Genomic DNA, 19,271 nt, shown 5'->3' on the forward strand with positions numbered 1-19,271 from the left:
TGAAGCTTCCAACCACTGGCTTATAGCCACCTGTGGCATTGGGAAAAGGCAGTAAAACTTATCCCCGGTGCACGGGGACCGGGCGGGAGTCTAGGCACGCTAATCTTACTCGTATTACGCACGAGCGCAATTTACCCAACTTGTCACATATCCTCAGCCTTCAAATTTTAAGACAAGACTTCGCGTATAAATTTGTTCAGGATAATGAACGGATACTCTTTGCTTACAGATGTATTTTGCCACAGTGCTTCTCTGCGAAGACATGGTCAAGGACGTCTTGCAATCGACCCTGAAATTCGAAAATTGTACTTGTCAAAAAGCTGCACTAATGAAACATACTAGTGGCCTCGAAGAGGCTAGTAAGTCCCGAGGATTAAGGTATCTTACTGCTGCCATCTTTGAATTTTTCATCATCTACAAACGTCGCCAGTCAAAACACATTACTGATGACGATCTTAGGTCTCCAATCCTTTGGTCGTTTTCGCGCTGAGCGAAGATTTAATGCTACCCATGGCTGGGCGCCTAGGTTTGATAGGAGTCGTTCCGATTCTCATGAGAACACTGGGAATCAGCAGAGGTCACATACTCTACAATCGCGGGAAAGGCCTACATCAGCTAAAGAAGAAAGAAATTGGTATGGCGAGGTTCCGCAAATTGATTAGAGGACGACATGGTAATGGGCACCTCAAGTAGTATTAGTCTAGGAACATGCTATCGAATACCTTCAGGCATCTAGCTTTTTATCTGACCACTAGCCACTTTTCCGTGATCTCCCAAGCCTTCTCCATATTGCCGCTTGCTGCCCAAAGATTTTGCAAAGCAAAGGCTGCCTCTTGTGCAATATCTTCTGCTCGGCAACCTGACTCCTCAACTTGCGCAGCCGCGCTCATGGCTAGGCATCGTTCATAGTATGGAATCGCGAGATGGGTCAAGCCCAATAGGTGATAAGCATGAGCCACATTGTACTCCGCTTCCTGCTTCTCTGAGGATCTACTAGACCGTTGTCGGCAATCGTAGTACTCTAATAGAAAAGCCAGGCCTTGCATCAATATATGGTGCCGGTTGTCGGCTTGTCGCTTGAGCGCATAGTGTAGGTATCCCAGGGCTAGGGAAAATTTGATCATAACGTTTGTTGGGTCAAGAGCGAGAGCGCGCAAGAAATAGTCTGCGTTGAGTATCAGGAGTAAGCCATTGCGTAATCGGCCGCCAAGCCTTGGATGGGACGTTCAGACGTACTAACTGCGTAAGCATAGCTTTTACCAGCGTAAAGTATATGACCGTAGAGCATGAGCAACACAACATCCATCTCTTGAGCTCGTATTTGATTGCCGTTGTCGTCTTTAGTGGTGTAAGAAGCTCTCTCTTGGAACAAGCTTTTGCGGCGACTGTCGCCTAACAGGGAGAAGTCCACGGCCTTGAGCTGTCGAAGTATATATTTCTGCGAGGGACCACAGTTGTACCAAGAATTCTCAGTATCAGAAAGTCTGTTGAGTGCCGAGAACAGGCGGTAGCCATCAGTGACGAATTGATACTCCTTCATGAACCAGCGAGCAATATTACAGAGTGTTTCGTCGTCGTTTCCAAGTAAGGCACATGCTGTATACGTATTAGTCGTCAAAACACGAGATCTGGGAGGATACTCACTAAACCAACAGACATGGATGCAGAAAAGCGACTCTGGCGAGTGGTAAAATACATTAGCATGGAAAGCGGCAGCGATGATCTCGTATGAAGACAGGATGTTTCCCCCGTGTGCAAGCGTCAAGGCATACGCGAGGAAGATTTCTAGCCAGCAATCGAACGGTATTCTGCAGTAGTCGCCGGGAATGACGATCTGATCGCCTTGTGCTGTTTCTGAAGTGACTGGTTAGCATGATGGAGCGCGAAGCACGCTGGACCGTCGAATATACCTAAGTGTGACTTTGATTGTTCTGCGAGAGCATCCAACTCGTGTTTTGGTCTTGCCGCCATCGACCGAGCTTCTCTGGAATATCCATAAAATTTATGGTGCTTGTCAAGCGGGTAGAAAACCTTGTTGTCTTTGAATTCTTGAATCAATGTCTTCGTAATTGCCATCCATTCGGTCTTCGAGCTTTCATCGCCATTTCTAGCTTGCTCTGTGAGAGCCTCTCTCCGGAGGAAAAGAGCATTAACATCTTCCTCTTGGGCTTCCTCCCTTTCGAGAGAAATCTGCTTGGCTGACTGAGGCACCAGACGGGGGGCAAGCATAGTCGTTGCCCAAGAAGGTAGAGCCTTACTTTTTTTTGGCTGCTTTGCTTCCTTTCCTCCTACACGTTTTCTTGCTTTGTGCTGTTTTACCGAGACTACCTCATCGGTAGTTGGTGCTCCTTTTGGAGACACGTCTGATTCTGAGCACATCTCTAATAGTCTTCGCCGTGCTTCTGGGCTTCCTTTGTCACTGTCGACAACAATCATGTAGCAGTCTTCGGCTTCGGTCCTAAGTCCAACTGCTTTATAGCATGAAGCCATTTCCATGAAGAACGCCGCGTCCCCATACTCGCTGACCTTCTTTATTGGTTCGTAATATCGGAGAGCCTCGTGAAAGTATTTTCTCACCCTTAAAGCATTTGCTGCTTCGCGAAAAAGATCAGGGTAATCATAGATCTTTGCTCCATTTTGGTCATCTTCTGGGTCAAGACACTCGAAATGATTCTGCAGTGATGTCAGCCAATGGCGCGAATCAATTAAAGGCGAGGTACTTGCAATTGCTTCCATGAGATTTCGATTTTCAGACTTCAATCGGAATACTCCCAACTTGACACGCAACTCTAGAGGCAAGCCGTCGCCGTACGAGGTCACGTCATGTTCACCAGGCACAAATCCTGGCACGTCATTACGACGGGGCTGATCTTCGAGGTCCCATTCTCTGTCGTCCTCATCAAACGCTTCCCAACATTTTTCTTTTGCACGACCAAGTAGCCAGCGAGATAATGTTTTGAGCACAGTAATACCTTCCTCACACCGTCGCTGAACACCGTACAGCTCACAGACAATGTTAACGTCTGACCAAGTGAAACTGGTAACGTCACAGGGCTCAACTGATTGAAAATAATATATGGTGGCTTCGTAATGACTCAAAGCATTATCAGGCTCGTCAAGGTCGATGTAAATTTCCGCGAGGTGACGCAGGACTGTCGTATCGTGCGGAAGCTGTTTGATCAGTTGCTCATACTCGTTGGCAGCCTTCCTTTTGTGGCCCAATTCATGATTCAATGCAGCTCGCTGGTATCGTGCTTCGACATTCGAACTGTCGACGTAGAGAATGCGGTTGTAGCAGTAAATCGCGTCTCGAAGTGTGGAATCTCTGTCATCGTCATCACGCTCCAGAATCAGACGTGCGATTCTTGACCACATCTCAGGGTCTCGCGGCCTGGTGTGTGCTCCGTTCCATGCAGCACTAAGAGCCTTCGCTTTGTCACCACGAGCAGCGTGGATCTCTGAGAGTAGGTTGTGAGCGGGATACATTTCAGGGTTGATGAGCAATGCCTGAAGCGTGAGATTCTCGGCTTCTTCGTAATTTTGATCAATAAAAGCCATGGTAGCCTGAGAGTGTAGCGCCTTGAATTCTGGTGTTGGCTCGATGGGCTTGCGCAAGCCCTTTTTCATTCCCTTACCTCCTCGCCCAACCCTACCACCGCGACCTCTCCTTCCCTTCCTAGGTGCGCTTGAATTTCTACCAGATACATCAGCACGTCGGCCGGATCTCTGCCTTTGACGCAGCCGAGTTTCATCCCTCCGGCCTTTCAACGCCTCTGCATATGAGTCTTCATCCGATACGTTTTCATCTTCTCTAAGTGCATGTTAGAATGTCGATCTCTCGAGTTTCGAGGGAGGAGCTAAATTACGTTAGACCCGCTTCAGACTCTTGGTAGTCGGGATCCCAGGTCACCTCCTTGGCGGGCCCATGAGCAACACTATCGAGAACCTCGCCTCCGTCGTCTCCAGCTTTCTGGGGACTAGAATAAACCCCAGCGCGTGAGATCTCCTCCAAGGACTCCGGAGGCAGACCGTGTAGCGCTGACGGTAAATAACCGTCATCTTCTCTCCAGGGGTATTTGGTGACATATGCAGCGTAGTCTGGGTCTGGATATTCGTGTGTTGCGAACATGAGGCCGTAATCTGATTGGTCAAATTGCTCCATAGGAGGCTTCAGCGCTGAATTTTAAGTGTTTGAGCTAATTCTTGCGCAGAACGCTTCTGATACACGGAAAGGAAAGCGCATCCCATTTGTCATATCTTAAGACTGCTGAAGGACGTGAGTCATTTTCAGAAAGAGAAGGATAGATGGGTCTGCAGGTCAGGGATCGCTGAATCTACTTTGGCGCAGCAGGGACATGTTCCAAGATCCGTGAAAGTGTTGAGAAATTGAAAGACTGATACTCGTAGAGCCGGTGAAATCAGAATAAATGGGTCGAAATTCTTGTGGCAACGCTGGAGAACCTTAACAGAGCCGTTCCAATTCTCAGGTCAATCCACGTCTGTGCCAATTCTTCAGATGGAGCGCTTCTGAAATGAATCCCAGAAGAGAAGGTCAGCTTTCTAATACTCACGGCAGAAACAAAGTATCGTCGTCAAGACTTTTACATAACATAGTGCCCTCGGTAGGTACTTATTCTTGGCACACGAGAAAGTACGGATTTTACCTTACTGTACGAGAAAATCAAAACAGCTACAGTAGTCCTAAACCTTAACTTCCAACCTAATTTACTTCCCGGCGCTTTTCAGCTCTCCGTCTCACGCACCATCTTGTCGAGACGGTCTCCCCCATGCCCGGTTTCGTTATCCCACCGTTTCCGATCTTTCTCAACTGTCACTACTCGCATCACTCTTCGTGCTTTGATCCACTCGTGTTGACCCTATCTGCTCCTGAAAACGCAAGCGTTGACAGCGAGGCTCAACCCGCTACTCTCACATTCAGACCTTCCGCCTGATCGGATCTTGGGTGCCTAGTTGTTTTAACTCACTCTGCGGAGTTCACGACCCACATCGCCTCTCGGACTGGTATCCAAGCAGGTGGTATTTCCCTCAAGTCGACCAGAGTCCAAAAGCTACATCTCTCAAGGTGGACCCCGCCTACTAATCTTGACCCCACCACCACTCCTAAAAAAACAACATATCCGCCAATAAGCTCCATAATTCAAACTCCCTCCTGCGTGCCGGCAAAGCTCCTTTGAAGAAGGCAGGATCTGCACGGCACATTTGCGTCTGCATCTACCATCACGTCGATCCATATCCCGCTTTGAAAGCTCGCTCGACGGTCGGCAGCTTTTTCACTAGGACCAGCCACATAGAGTTGATCAGAATCTCTGTCGGCCAAGATGTCTGGCAATCAGATCATTGGGAATCGGAACAGCACGCCTGAGGCGTCAAGCTCCCTTCGGCCACCTACGTCTCGAAACCTTGGCACCGGCCATCACCTACGAGCTTCTGCTGACATGGGAGCATTCTCCTCTTCTCCGTTATCAGGAAGGAGCATCAGACCTGCTTCTGAAATGATCTACAACCAGTCACAGCAGTATGACGCTGCGGACAAAGCTGCCGAACAGTGGATAGCTGAAATTGATCAATGTGAGACTACTCTGGAAGAAATGGCGGGTGCTACAACAGATCAAGATTTTAAAGATGAACTAACAGCGATTGAGCAATGGTTCCGGGTTTTGAGTGAAGCCGAAAGGACCGCGTCCTTGTATTCACTCCTCCAACAGGCCACCAAGGTACAGATTCTATTCTTTATTCAGACATTGGAAGAAATGCTTCGGAAGCATCCTATGCCGGGCATACTTTCTCCCGCAAAGGTTGGAGACCAGGGTGCGTCAAACCCCTGGCTCGGAGATCCAAGTGCAGCTAATGATAATTCAGACAACATGTCAAATCGGATGAGCGATGCTATGGGCAAGGAAGGCTCTCGACACTCTCTCGGTCGACCTTTGCCGTCGCCCGGTAACAAAAGAAACTCGGGACTGGATCCATCTACGATCACTGCTATGTTTCCAGACGCGGCCGCAGCCATCGCCAAGAAAAAAGCCGAGTATACTCAGCATACGGGAAATGCACCAACCTCAAATCGCAACAGTGCCGCGTTTGGGGAGCGCTCATCCTTAGTCGCGCCATCCATATCAGAGCCTACAGACAACGCAAAAGAAAACATTATGCAGCCTAATCCCACACCATGGGGCCAGCGAGCTGCCGAGAATCGTCCCAAGTCGTCCTCAGGGCAACAACCCATGGGTCAATTCAGTCAGCCGCCTGCATCCGCCGGATTACGTTCTCCACATCAAATGCAACTTTCAGGCCACAGCAATGTCCAGACTACAAGCGTTCATGCCCCAGAGAACGCCGGCGATCTACCCATGCTTTCACCATACAACATCGGAAATGCAAGTTGGGCTTCCATGTCTAACACGCCGATGGCGCCCAATTTCAACACCCAGCAGGCCGCGACACAAGCAGACATGGTAGCAAACGCGACAGCTATGAAGCTTGCTGCCCTATCGACGGTCAACAACCGCATAGCGTTGGACGATGTTCGTAAATATCGTCGTACGAGGTCAAATGATGGCGAAAACAGTGCGAGCCAGATGTCTATGTCTCCCGCCTTGCCTCAGAATGTGCTGGTCGTGAACGAAAGCGGACAGTTACTGAACTCGCAGCCATTGAACGCGCAACAGCTTGCCGCAATCCAGGCGCAACAACAAGCTGCTTTTGCGGCCCAACGTTCTAGACCCGATTCTCCAGGTATTGCCATGCACGGCGGTGGCTTCGGCAACATGACTTTCGCCTCGCCGCAAAATAATGGCTATCTGGCAGCTTACGACGCTTCAGCCGGGCTGAGCGGCGGTATGGGTGCTCTAAATTTAGGTCAGTTCGGTATGGGACTTGGCAATAGTCATGAGGGATATCTCTCTGATCATTCGGAAATGGCCAGAGGCAGATCTCCGAGGGGCAGAAGGGGGAGCTCAAAGCCACCAGAGGATCCAACTGATCCGAGTTTACTGCAAGATATCCCCAGTTGGTTAAGAAGCTTGAGGCTTCATAAGTATACCGACAATTTGAAAGATTACAAGTGGACTGATCTAGTAGAATTGGATGATAAAGGCTTGGAGGATCGCGGTGTCAATGCGTTAGGCGCAAGGAGGAAAATGCTAAAGGTCGGTCCATTGACCTCACATCCTTGTCTTCATGTCTAATGATGTCAGGTTTTCGAGCAAGTCAAGGAGGCAAAAGCTGAGGGCAAGCTGTGAGGCCTTGACAAACGTGCTTTGGAGCTGTGTTTCCCCAAAATGATGCTCCACATGGTAGAAGCCTAAGCAAATTGTCGACCGTAATAAGGGAACCGATTTCCTGACCTCTCCTCCTAGGAACCTCTAGCACAGTACTGTACACTGGCCCATCTATAATTAATTCAAGTGTATACCCGTGAGGAAGCAACGGTCAAGCAGCGTGAAATGTTTTTCGCTACGAGCAACTAGACATTCGAGTATCAAAGTTGAGCTGCCCAAACATAGACTCAACGTTGTAACAAATCTCTATAGTAGAGGGTAGCAATGCGTGATTGAAGTTCGCTTAGCTTTACTCAGCCGGTTTCCATGGAAACGTTGGTTTGTTGATTTTTCTGATTCTCCCAATCATCCATGTGCATCTGAATGTATTGCGTACTCAGAGGCTATTGTTTTTTTTGTCTTCTGACCTTGGTTACACTTTGATACATACAATGCTCCAATGCCCCGAGGCTACCCCTTGTCTCATTTTGACCACCTCTGCATCCCTCAAGCCATTTACTTTCAAGCCCTACGAGCCTACGGAGGAACTACATTTTACCGCCGATGTCCAACGCGTAATGCAGAAAGCGCCACCTAGAAGGAGGAACTCCACCCAGCCTCAGGCACAGTCCCAAAATCTTGTCGTACAGCCCGCTGAAACCATTAGTAACGGCGCTGCGAAGGCGAAACACCTAGGTGACCAAGAAAATTTTGATAGGCAATCGAATAATGACAATTCGATGGGTTCTGGAGCGAAAATGCAAGCAATGCTACCGGCAAGACGCTGTGTCTCCGTCTTACATTCAGAGCGCCAGCCAGACGACTCTACCACAGTTCCAAATCAAGGTAAGGGCATTAACCAGCAAAATGATAAGGACATCCGAAAGAAACCGCGAAGACGGACTATATGGGTACCTCCCGAAGATACGACAGTTCTCACGATACATCCCAGGCTTCGATCTGATGCGAGGAGTCTGAGTAAATCTTCACTAAAGGTCGTCAATCAATCCGATGCTTGGAAAAGACGGCAAAAACAGCCACTTGCCGCAGCTCTAAGACGAGCTCCATTGCAACCGACGCTTAAGCCTTTACAAGAAAGGGAAGACCAACAGGGTTCGTACATTTCGATGTAATCTCTTCTCGTTAAACCGAATGCTGGGTCACAAGATAAGTTTCCAGAGCAGAAGACTCTTTGTGCTCCTCAGATCTGTTTTACAGCTCAAGTACTAGGCTTGAAGAAGCGATGTTGACTTCAAAGTGTGCGCAGATATAGCTGCAAATGGACCGGGAAAGGAAAATCTGCTTCCGCTCACTGCTGCGATGTCCCGTGACAAGATCCACAAGGGTTCGCAGATTCGAGCAAGGAGAGTCTCATTATTCGAGGGCGCATCCAGATGTGCTGCCTATCGTTCGGATGCTTTGCCTTTCTCTGATCCGTCCCAGGCGGCTCGAGAGCAATCACAGAGCACTGCTGAGGTGGGTTTCAGCAATGACCAGCCCAAAAAGGCCACCCGGCCTTTCAGAAAGCTTGAGATAGTCAAAGAGCAGCGGAAGTCCACGATTAACAAAAGAAATACTCTTCATTACGGTACAACATGGAAAGCATCAGCGGACCCGCACATCAACAATTCCGCATCCCAGCCGCCACCTACACTGATCGCGTCTATGCTGCGCAAGGTAGCCTCGTCAACAGAACAGAAATATCCAGTAATGCATGAAGACGTCGAAAGACCGGAAATTTTGGAGGATACTTGGCTAAATGACCAAGAAGCGATCCTCGCTCAGTGCGTTAACGGTCTTTTCGAGACCATAAACAATCGGGATCATATGAGTCATGGACATCAGAGGCGAACGCTCTTAGGTCTTTATCAAGGAGCTGAATGCTCCCTTCTCCATGGACGACTAAAGGCATCCCTTCTATATGGGTGCCTTGGCCGGCCAAAAGATTCGTTTAATGCTTCATCTTTGAAGAGCGATGTGGGGATATGCCGAAGTTTCATCAGCTTATGGGCCCGAAATTACAGTCTTGACATGCTGAGTGCCGCAGCTGAGGTGGTGGTAGGCCGCGAAGCTCTAGTCGACTCGCGGTGCCCCAAGTCTGCGCATACCCAGAAAAACTGCAAAAAGAGTCTGGAGGCTTTCTTGGACTCTTATCTTCTCCGCAATGAAGATGCACCTGATGCTGAACAATCGTCTCCCGCTTGGTGCTGGCGGCGAACAATGTTACGAAGCATGATGGTGATTTATCTCCTCGACAAAGCCAAGCAGATGAACATAATCTCAACAAACCTCTATCAAGCATCTTCGACTATCAAGTCTTCGCTTGCTTTCCTCAGAGAGCTCATTGCATTGATCCATCCATCTGCAGGAAATATCTGTCGTCTTCTAAAGTCTTTGGATTACCACGTTCACCACACTCAGTATCCCCTATCCGACTTTTCCTACAACATCGAGAATCTGGCAACTGATCTCCGAGATGGGGTAAGATTGACGCGACTCGTAGAACTTCTCTTGTATCCGCTGGGTTCGCGCACCACGCTCGAAGAAAACGTTACGATTGCAATGCCTAAAGGCGAAGTGTTGACAACCATGCTCGAAGAAGGACAATCCTTGGTTCTTTCGCAGCATCTAAAATATCCATGCACGGCAAGGGCACAAAAAATTTACAACGTGCATATAGCCTTGGGTGCTTTGCGCGCAGTCCATGAAGTCGGCCAAATTGCAGAGGACTTGAGTGCCGAAGAGATCGTTGATGGTCACCGGGAAAAGACATTGACTTTGCTGTGGGCATTATTGGGAAATTATGGCCTGGACATCTTGTAAACTTTGATGAGCTTCGAAAGAAAATTCGCAGACTTCGGAAAGCTGATGATAGCATGAGCGAGGATGAATCAGATGTCGAAGGAGATTGCAGTGGAACGAGGGAAGGTTTCCAGAAACTCGCGCATCTACTGAGAGCATGATCCGGAAGCATCGCTCGACGGAACGGTCTTCGAGTTCTTAATTTCACAACGTCGTTTGCAGACAGCAAGGTTTTTGCAAAAACAGTGAACGAATATTTGCCTTACCTTTCCGCTATTGTTCCAGTTGAATTTGCCGGTAAGAAATGCCAACTGGACGCGAGATAAAGAGACATTGGATGCAGCACCTCGTTCGGTAAGTCCTTTACTGAGCGCAAAAGCTTACCTTAACGATGTGCTAAGCTTATGCAGCATCTATCTTCAGACAACGTGAGAGGGATCGGGTTTGTAATCGGGACTTTACCGTTGCTGCCTTAGCTTTCCTTGCCTCTCGATTTCTTGACGCATCGAAGAGGGGCAGAGCAGCCGCGGTGATTCAGCGTACTTACCGACGGACCAGGAATCGCAGAACTCTCGGACAGAGGTGCAGACTATTGAAGCTAGCTTACGACTGCAAAACGGTTCTGGAGACCAGAAATAAGATTTTGAAAGCAGCGCGAGTATTACAGGGGGCGTGGAGGGGTCATGTGGAATGGACGAGGGAGCATGGGATTGCTTCTACAAGGCCACAATCATGGACTAGGGGAACAGACCACCAGATAGAGGCGACGGAAGAAAACGTAGATATTTGGCTCCTTTGAGTGTATTGTATGTCTGTCCTGCGTTCGTGAGGACAGCAGTAGGTAAGTAACTCGGAAATTTAGATTCAAAGGGATGGATTATGTTCCACCGCGGTTGGGCTTCGGCCCAAATCTCCTCCCGATGGGTTTCTCGATAATGAGATAGACGATATTATCAATAAAGGATAAGTGAGTCCTCGGCCAGAACGAGAGGTGGAGTGGCGAGAAATGCAAGACGATAAGATAATCGTTTCCAAAACCTACACGTAAGGTAAAGAGGTACTAGTACTGCAGTGTGGTTATGGACCTGTCAAATATCACGAATTGTTCATACAGTGATACCCCCCATTAGTGATTGTTTGGACGCGGGTTCAAGACACATGGCAACGGCATCAGGTATGTAAACCGTACTTACCTTAAATACCCTACTTTTACTACAACTAGGTCCACATCGTGCGCACGAGGGGCACATACTAACTAGTGGTGGAAGTCATCTCCGTGGACATAGGCTATAACCTAGGCCGTTCGAAAGAGAAGCTTTAGTGTTGGAGACGCTTAGTGGCATGAAGAGATTAACGTACTCAAGGTATTCCGGGTGTTTTCGAGCCGCTCAAGTAGTGATCCATGCAAGGGAGAAACCAAGAAGCGAATTCTCGCTCTCGACCTCCCGAGCGTATCTGGTTTCGTCAAGCCGTTGCTAATGAGCTGTGCATTACTGGGCTAATCAGCCGTGCAACATATCGACGCTTTCCATGTTCTGGACTCTCAACCATGGCATTGGCAGTCGCTGATGGCCGATATACCATACCGTCCCGCGCCACCAACAGCAAGATTATCCAGATGGCATCAGTTCGGCCTCGTGGATCTTACGGCCACGCAGCACGTTACAAGCCCCTTAAGTAAAGCCGAGTCTCCAAATCCATTGTACAGCTTTTGCCATCCTTGATCTCCTCTCGGTATATTGCCAAAGTCGGCCAATGTAACAAGAGGTATATGACGCCTGCTCTTGCTTCGGTTGCGTCGACCTCGAGTCTATAGCTTCGACTTCTTGAAGAAGGAGGCAATCGCAACGATGGCCACATTGTCCTCTCTGCCTCCTGAGATATCCCGTCAGGTGCTCCGCTATCTACCCATTAGCTCTCTCCGCGATTTGATCTAACGTCGAAAACAAATCATGCTCTCCAGTCGTGCTGCCTCTCGAGGTTGCGTCTCGGTGTATTCCATTCAAGGCTCGGTGGCATGGTTTCTCTTATGGAAGCGACAGCAGATCGGAGTTGTCTCCACAGCGTGCAGATGATTCTTCCAAAGGATGAAACACGGGCCAAAGTGAAAGCGATCTGTAATCAGAATCTCCGCATCGGCAAAGTTGTCGATGCATATCAGCAAACACTTCGGGATTTTGAGGTCGCCTTGTGGGAGCTTCATGACCCTTCAGCCTGGTCGATTGCTCAGCTCAAGAACCCCAAGCGACTATCGATTAGGCTTGATCATTATCATACCAGATTCCCAGGTATTGAGCGGCAGTTCTGGGAAAGCTCTCCTCGTTCCACGGTCTGGAACAATCTAGCTTCCACACCTGAGAAGACCGCATTGGGCTGTCTCCGAAGTCTCTATCTGGAGCGTGCAGGAATCACAGACTACCAACTCGCTACGGCGCTGAAAAGCAACCCCATGCTGACAGAGCTACGGTTCCGGAAATGCCTTACTCTGACCGACAGGACTTTCAAATTTTTCGCTGAAAGCAATGTTGGCCGGCATATAGAGACGTTGTGTCTCATCAAGAGCTACAGAGATGAACTTAACGATGGGCTCTTCGAGCACACTGCGAAGCTAACAAACCTAGAAGTATAACGCTTCTGATGAAGCCCCACTAAACTGTCAGGGCTGATCATTTCTTCTAGACTCTGTTGCTCTATGGCTGTACTAACGTTGACAGTGTATTCTGTGAAAAAATTGAAGGATGGGCAATGGCACATTCCTGATTTGACCCTATCGAGCACGCTCAGTTGCCCCAAGCCGAATGTTGAGATCGACCCGGCGTATCTGAGATGAGGCGTCTAGTCACTACTTGCTCGTACGCTAACTGAAACCCTCGTTATTGCTCTGGCTTGGGAAGATCATGGCACACTTGAACAGAATAGGTGCATGGCACATCATATAGGCTTCGCTGGCATGGTATTTATAATGAGGTTCTTTGAATACTAAACTTCTAGCAACGTTCAGAGAGCGGGATCACCGATCCCTGTAGAAGCCAGAATGAGCATGATATTCATCTTTCAATCCACCATCTAGGGGGGAAGTATCGCCTTACAACCCCAAATCGGGCCAGGCCAGCATTTCTCTTGGCGCTCTGGATTTCAAACAGACCTCTCTTTCTGGGGACACTGAGTAGGGCGACACGCATGACTTCTTGAGGCGGGGGGTTTGTACATGTAAGGAAAGAGAAAGGATAGTACCTCGGTAGATAAACAGGGTGTACATCGATTACGTCCGTAGCCGAGAGATCTTATGTAGACCACACACTGTCACGACAAATTTCTGAACTCCAGATTGCCAATCATGGCTACACATGTCGAGCAAGATTGGGGCACCGCCTTTTTCTTGCCCTCTGCCGTAGAGCGCGCTTTACAACAACGCCTCGTGTGGCAAGTACGAGCGGGTTACTGTAAACACTCTTCTATTCTGTTTGCATCTATTCAATGCTCTAAGAGGCTGGGAAACGGTGGTGCAGGCTAAGCCTTTCAAAAAACCGAGGGTCCTCTAGTTGTGTTGACCACGGCGTAACATAAGTGCTCAATGAATGGATATTATTAGTATCTTTCCGACGGATGACCAGTATACATGATCTCTGACGACTCATAGCATCTACCTTGTAGACTGTGAAGTATGGAAAATGTGAGGTTGGTATTTTGATAGTGAATACAAATCTAGCGCCGGTGGATGATGTCGATAGGCTGTCGTCCTGATTTGGCACAAATGACCAACCTCCCTTTTAACCCCCTTTTCCTCCTAGCTTCCAAGTTGCTACGCGAAAGCCCACAACGCCATCTACCACAGGCTTACCGAATTGCGTCATCCTCTTCGCAAGCATTGGTATTGATATCCACCAAAGACTTTTCTGTGTCTAATAGCTCAACATCAGCCGCAATGGCTCAACACTCCGACGAAGTGGATCGGCTCCTTCGCGCGATCATGCCACAAGCTCCTGAAGTCCTGCACCACGTCTTTGCACTTGAAGGTAAGTCAATCGGATTGTTCCTGTTCTCACGCATGCCTGATGCAAAGTCCAGGCGCCAACGAGGTCCTGCTGGGACTGAACACAGTAGAGAGTAAAGTGGCATACCTGGTCCATATCATTGCCATCGAACTGTACAAGGCCAGCAAAGCGATCAGCCCGAAAGTGCAATTTTGTCCAATGCCTCTGTCGCAAGCCTTGCTGACCTGTACTGCAGAATATCTCTTTGGGTCCAAACGACCTTCGATTCCACATCCTGCGGTCGGATGACTTGTTTGTCTCCTACCCTTACCACATCACCTTGCTCGATCTCGGAGAGCTCGAGGATCTGTACTACGCAGCCTGCGCAAAGCTCAAAGAACTACTCCAAGGAGTAGACATTCTCTTGACGAATAACTTCAAAGGTGTTCACGACACATACTTTGCCTATCACAACGAGCCACTTCGTAGCCTCGGCCCCATCAGCATCGGCGCTTTCAGGAAGTCCCTGCTGATCCACGAAAGTATACTCTACAGCAATGAGCTCCAGAGCTTACTGAACAGAGGAGTCATTGAAAAGAACAGCCGTGGCAATGAACTTAGTTGCCATCACGAGGTGAGCCTGGGCCATAGCACAGCCCAGCACAGTTTGAAACGTGGCAATTGGGAGGGCACCAAAAAGTACATCAATCTCCCAAAACATCATTCCGAGCAAATTTCAGGATGGCGTGCGGATGTCGAAGGTCTTCAAAACAAAAGCAACATGAGCTGCGGCATGGTGTTCGGAGAGTTGGCGGAAAAGTATAGGTCCATGGCCATGAATGCAGAGCTGGAAGGATCCATGATCGATCGGAAATCCACCCCTGAAGCACCGCAAGCCTTCCATGAGGAAGTCTTGACTCGACAATACATCAGTCCATACAACCTAAACGAGCGCGCTAAGAAGCTCAATGTTCCAGGAGGCCCTGAGATGCCCTGCATCTGCGACCCCGAATGCATTTGCGCACCTCTTTGCGCTAGCGATCCAACCCAGAATTGCTTGTGCGAGGAAAACGGGCTATTTGTCCGCGTCACCGAGGGCATGGATATTGACGATCTTGATGTGCCCGACTTGGTTAGACGCAAGAGACGACTTTCGGAGGCCAGCGAAAGCAGTACAGCTTCGCTCAACACTAGCGACCGACCGTCTTCTCAATGGCCCATCTATTCAGCTGCCTACGTCGGTGCGGTCACTCAGCTAGATGATCAGCTTCGAGTTAGGGATGAGGTTGACAAGCAAATACGCGAACAGAAGGCTCAAGCATCATATAATGTCGAAGTCCCAAGCCCAATGGTAGACACTGCAAGCCAGCTCGATGATGTGCTTTCCATGAGCGGCATACTTGAAGTATCCGAGGGAAACGATGGCCTCTTCTGGCAGGACAGATTGAGCATGCCGCGGTTGAGGATGTCGGATTTCACCCACTACCAACTTAGACAACCATTTTCGAAGCAGTGCGACCATCCACCAAAACGACAGTCTGTTGCTGAACGCCTATTCAAGACTAAGACCAGCAGTATGGCTGCACACAAGAAACACGCGGCGATTGATCAGCCTACGCAGGGTCAAAATATCAATTGCAGCAGTACCAGCAAAGTAGTGAAGCAGGCAAACAAGCGATTACTTGCCGACATCTCCTTCACAGGTTTGAGGTTCACTCGTCGCCGGGGCTCGCACGGCCATGGAGCTTGAATGCATAGTCAAAAGGCAGCAGAGTTCACACTACTCAAATGGTAGGGGGTGGGGATTTGTTGGCGAAGGGAATGTCAGAACAGATGGGTGGTCGACTTAAGATGATGTGACCATCTAAAGGATACAGAGTTATGATGGTACTATCAGACCCTTACGTCGAGAGGAGGGAAGGCTCATGTTCGGAAGGTGGCTCGTTTCCTTGTCCTCTTTTGCGAAGGGCGGCTTGAAACCTAAAATGCCTTGGTATTTGGATGAAGCTAGAATGTATCGCAACGTATCAGGCCGATCAGTATAAGATCTTTAGGTATTCAAAGCGCAGATGCCAGTCTTTCTAAGGAGACCATTTGGAGAAAGACGGAGTGAAGAGAGTCTGCACTCTGCGCTAAACAAGCGCTCCGTTCCCTCTTCTCCGTCGTCTCCGCTCAGCCCCTCAGCCCTACTCGTAATCTTAGTATCCAGAAGTGAGCTACCTCGCTTAATAGCGCCGGGAGAGTTGACCAATCAAACTACTTAGTTCACCGCGGAAATCGTAGTTTGATTGGTCAACTCTCCCGGCGCTATTAAGCGAGGTAGCTCACTTCTGGATAGTACGAGTAAAGTAAGCGCGAAGGAACAGCCTGTCCTAGTCTCTGGCATCCCTTTGTGCACATCACCAATCTTCAAAAGTTTGAGATGTCAACACTTTGTAACGGTTATCTTTTTACCATACGAGCCGGGAAAGAGAATTTTCTCTAATGGTGGTTCACTGCAGGTCCATTAAGATACTGCCTTTGCAAGAAACATGCAGGGTTTACATCAAGCTCTCGCAGTGGGCAGTGGCTCACCCCCATTACCACTTGGCTTTGTTGTTCGACGAGATGATTCAGAACAATGTGCATACTGGTGAAGGTCATTTTCGCTGCTTGAATCGTGTAAAAGATCGCCATACCCAGACAGGAGCGTGGTCATCTGAACGTTTGATAGCGATACCCAATCATCCCTAAGCTTCTACGGGTCGGGCTGATTGTTAAGTCATCATTAGAACATAAAAATCGGTAATAGAGCAATTCTTGGCTTCTCTGTATCAAAAATCTCTATTCTCTCCTGCCAGTTCGCTCGAAACTCAATGTTCTTCAACTCGTAATCATTCCTGCACGGCTGCATCTTTGCAACTCGGCATCAAAACAAAACTGTCCTCTCGCTTCGCTTTCAGTTCTTTCCGACCCTCATAGTGTCTTGCTTCATAGAACTCCTACCTTCTCTCGTTATCCGGCTCTTCCGGTATATTCGCTAGCAAGCTCTGACATCTACAGTTGTTTCTTGAATTCAAGCAGATGAATGGCTGATCTAGAGTCGTGGCGTCGCCACACCCAGCTTGCCCGACCAATTGACAACACACACATCTATCATGGCCAGACTGACGATCTCGCTCCGTCTGACAACACATCGTACTCCACTTCGCTTGGCGTGGACGAAAGCAAGCTTCGACCACGACCCAGGAGGAGTCTCGCTTCATTCGCCTCTTATCTCGCTACGCATAATCGTACTGTTTCTCCGCGCAGCAGGCCCGAATGGCCTTCCATCGACTGGTCGAACCTCAGCAGCCTCAATGAGACGGATGGTGTGTATAAGCCGGACATAGAGCTTATGTGCACTACAATTACGCAGCAAGTGCTGGCAAACCCATCCGCAGATTTACCAGCGCAGTACAATACTTTTGTGTTGCATATGATAGAGGGTTATTATCAGTCCAACGCCGACGTGCAAGAGTTACAAATGAGGCTTTCTGAGCAGACCGAATGCAACCAGACTACTATAGATGAGCTCCATAGAGCAATCTCATCCTGGCCCTGAGAAAAGGCGCACATGCTTCAAAGCCAGGAAAACACAGATTATAACACCTTGCATTCCACAGAACCTGGCAAGGAGGCAATTGTCGCAAGACTGCAAAAGCACGATTCCACAGTCCAGACACCTAAGTCTGGCACTGATTACGAAAACAATAGCCAGAAGCAGAAACAGGCAGAAAAAACCGGTGGTAAGTCAGTCAAAGCTAGCCGACGGCGTTATTCTGATCTCAGGCAGCATCGGAGCGTCATCAACTGATGTCTTCAGCGCGGAAATACCGTCAGCCTAGCGCAGCAACTATAGGCGTCGAATCAAGCCGTGCTTACTGGCCGTCCTCGCCTCTTCAACATGGCATGGAGCTCATTGATTGTGATGCATTCAGCGCGGAAAGTAACGGCGAAGGGCATCGACTCCTAATTTCGGCCTCAGATGCCTTTTGGGGTCTTGAAGACGATATTGCTTCCCACCTGGCCTGGTTTACTTTGCGTCTTAAGTGCCAGCCAGGTGACATCATTTCGGTATTGTCAGAGCTTCTTCGATCAACTCAAAAAGGATTACAAAGCGGTTTAACCCCAAGCACTAGCGGTACCCTTCATCCAATTATTCCAACAGCCTCCGGAAAGGTTGTTTCCCCAGGGAAAGGTCAGATACTATCAGGCGGCTCAAAGAAGCTCATAGGATCAAACAGGTCTCTATCAATTCAGTCAATTCGGGCGCTTGGCCATCGTCGAGGCTTCTCATTCTTTCCAGGAGACGACTCTACTAACCCTATATTATTCAATACCGTTGGAGGCCAATATACGGACTGCGAAACGATTTCCATCCGTCCTCTGGACTGGCAAGACACGAAGCAAGGTGAGCATAATGGATCAGGCGCGTCGGCGAAAGGAGGATTGTCAGGCGGAATGGCTGTGGGTTCAAGATCACAGCAACCGCTTGCCAAGTCGATCGTATCACTGACAGCTGGGTCGGATGTCTCGAGGAGTCCTCAGCCACATGGGTCAGGAAAGAGCGATCTCACTACCATTATTGATGGCTCCAGCCGCAGCTCATCACTGTCACAAAGAGAGTCTCTAAACAGCAATGTCGAAAACGACACTGTGCGAAAATGTTTTATCCGTCGCGGGAACAGTCATCTCGCTGTTGCTGCTGCGCGTGCAGCGAGAACGTAGCGGTAAATGGACAAGCCTTACATAGGGAATCGAGCTCGTGAGTGCAGTTGACCTCGGAGAAGGATATCCTGTGCTGAGGGGACGATAGAAGCTGGCAAACATAGCATCGACCCGCAAGAGACGCAGCTACGGTGATACCGTGATCCGAACATGTAGCAAATGATACGGAGACTTTTTTTCTCTTTTTCTCTTTTTTTCTGTCTAACGCTAATTGTTATAAGTAAGATCTTTAAAATTTCTTTTCTCTTTTATAACTATAAATATTATTTAAACTATTATTAAAGTTTAAAAAAGTAGTTTATATTAAAATTCAATTTACGTAATACTTAGTAATTACGTAATACGTCTTAGCGCGTTTATATTATATTACTCTTATCTCTATAAAACTCTATAATTAATAAAATTAAGTATTATATCTTTGAAATTTTAATAAATTATAAATTTATATTATATTTAATAACTATTT

The 19,271-nt window shown here is 48.5% G+C and overlaps 6 protein-coding genes across 6 annotated transcripts; 5 read left to right on the plus strand and 1 right to left on the minus strand.

The window, feature by feature from the left end:
* Positions 1 to 740: 740 nt before the first annotated feature.
* On the minus strand, positions 741 to 4,129 carry HO133_004547 (uncharacterized protein; the record flags this gene model as incomplete). The annotated part of the gene is made up of 6 exons (XM_037295464.1): positions 741 to 1,165; positions 1,237 to 1,596; positions 1,645 to 1,854; positions 1,911 to 2,673; positions 2,725 to 3,811; positions 3,867 to 4,129. The coding sequence occupies 6 exons, from the start codon at positions 4,127 to 4,129 to the stop codon at positions 741 to 743; spliced, it is 3,108 nt and encodes a 1,035-aa protein (XP_037157465.1).
* A 1,210-nt stretch (positions 4,130 to 5,339) lies between these two features.
* HO133_004548 (uncharacterized protein) lies at positions 5,340 to 7,262 on the plus strand (the record flags this gene model as incomplete). The annotated part of the gene is made up of 3 exons (XM_037295465.1): positions 5,340 to 5,829; positions 5,881 to 7,169; positions 7,218 to 7,262. 3 exons carry the CDS (start codon positions 5,340 to 5,342, stop codon positions 7,260 to 7,262), a joined length of 1,824 nt encoding a protein of 607 aa, XP_037157466.1.
* Positions 7,263 to 7,732: 470 nt separating this feature from the next.
* HO133_004549 (uncharacterized protein) lies at positions 7,733 to 10,103 on the plus strand (the record flags this gene model as incomplete). The annotated part of the gene is made up of 2 exons (XM_037295466.1): positions 7,733 to 8,393; positions 8,548 to 10,103. 2 exons carry the CDS (start codon positions 7,733 to 7,735, stop codon positions 10,101 to 10,103), a joined length of 2,217 nt encoding a protein of 738 aa, XP_037157467.1.
* Positions 10,104 to 12,099: 1,996 nt separating this feature from the next.
* HO133_004550 (uncharacterized protein) lies at positions 12,100 to 12,711 on the plus strand (the record flags this gene model as incomplete). Its single annotated transcript, XM_037295467.1, has 1 exon — positions 12,100 to 12,711. One exon carries the CDS (start codon positions 12,100 to 12,102, stop codon positions 12,709 to 12,711), a length of 612 nt encoding a protein of 203 aa, XP_037157468.1.
* A 1,296-nt stretch (positions 12,712 to 14,007) lies between these two features.
* On the plus strand, positions 14,008 to 15,806 carry HO133_004551 (uncharacterized protein; the record flags this gene model as incomplete). Its single annotated transcript, XM_037295468.1, has 3 exons — positions 14,008 to 14,098; positions 14,151 to 14,260; positions 14,313 to 15,806. 3 exons carry the CDS (start codon positions 14,008 to 14,010, stop codon positions 15,804 to 15,806), a joined length of 1,695 nt encoding a protein of 564 aa, XP_037157469.1.
* A 1,845-nt stretch (positions 15,807 to 17,651) lies between these two features.
* Positions 17,652 to 18,805, plus strand: HO133_004552 (uncharacterized protein; the record flags this gene model as incomplete). The annotated part of the gene is made up of 2 exons (XM_037295469.1): positions 17,652 to 17,823; positions 17,871 to 18,805. The coding sequence occupies 2 exons, from the start codon at positions 17,652 to 17,654 to the stop codon at positions 18,803 to 18,805; spliced, it is 1,107 nt and encodes a 368-aa protein (XP_037157470.1).
* Between the last annotated feature and the right edge of the window lie 466 nt (positions 18,806 to 19,271).

Source organism: Letharia lupina (assembly GCF_014066315.1).
Source record: "Letharia lupina isolate WasteWater1 chromosome Unknown contig_2, whole genome shotgun sequence".
NCBI classification, from domain to species: Eukaryota; Fungi; Ascomycota; class Lecanoromycetes; order Lecanorales; family Parmeliaceae; genus Letharia; species Letharia lupina.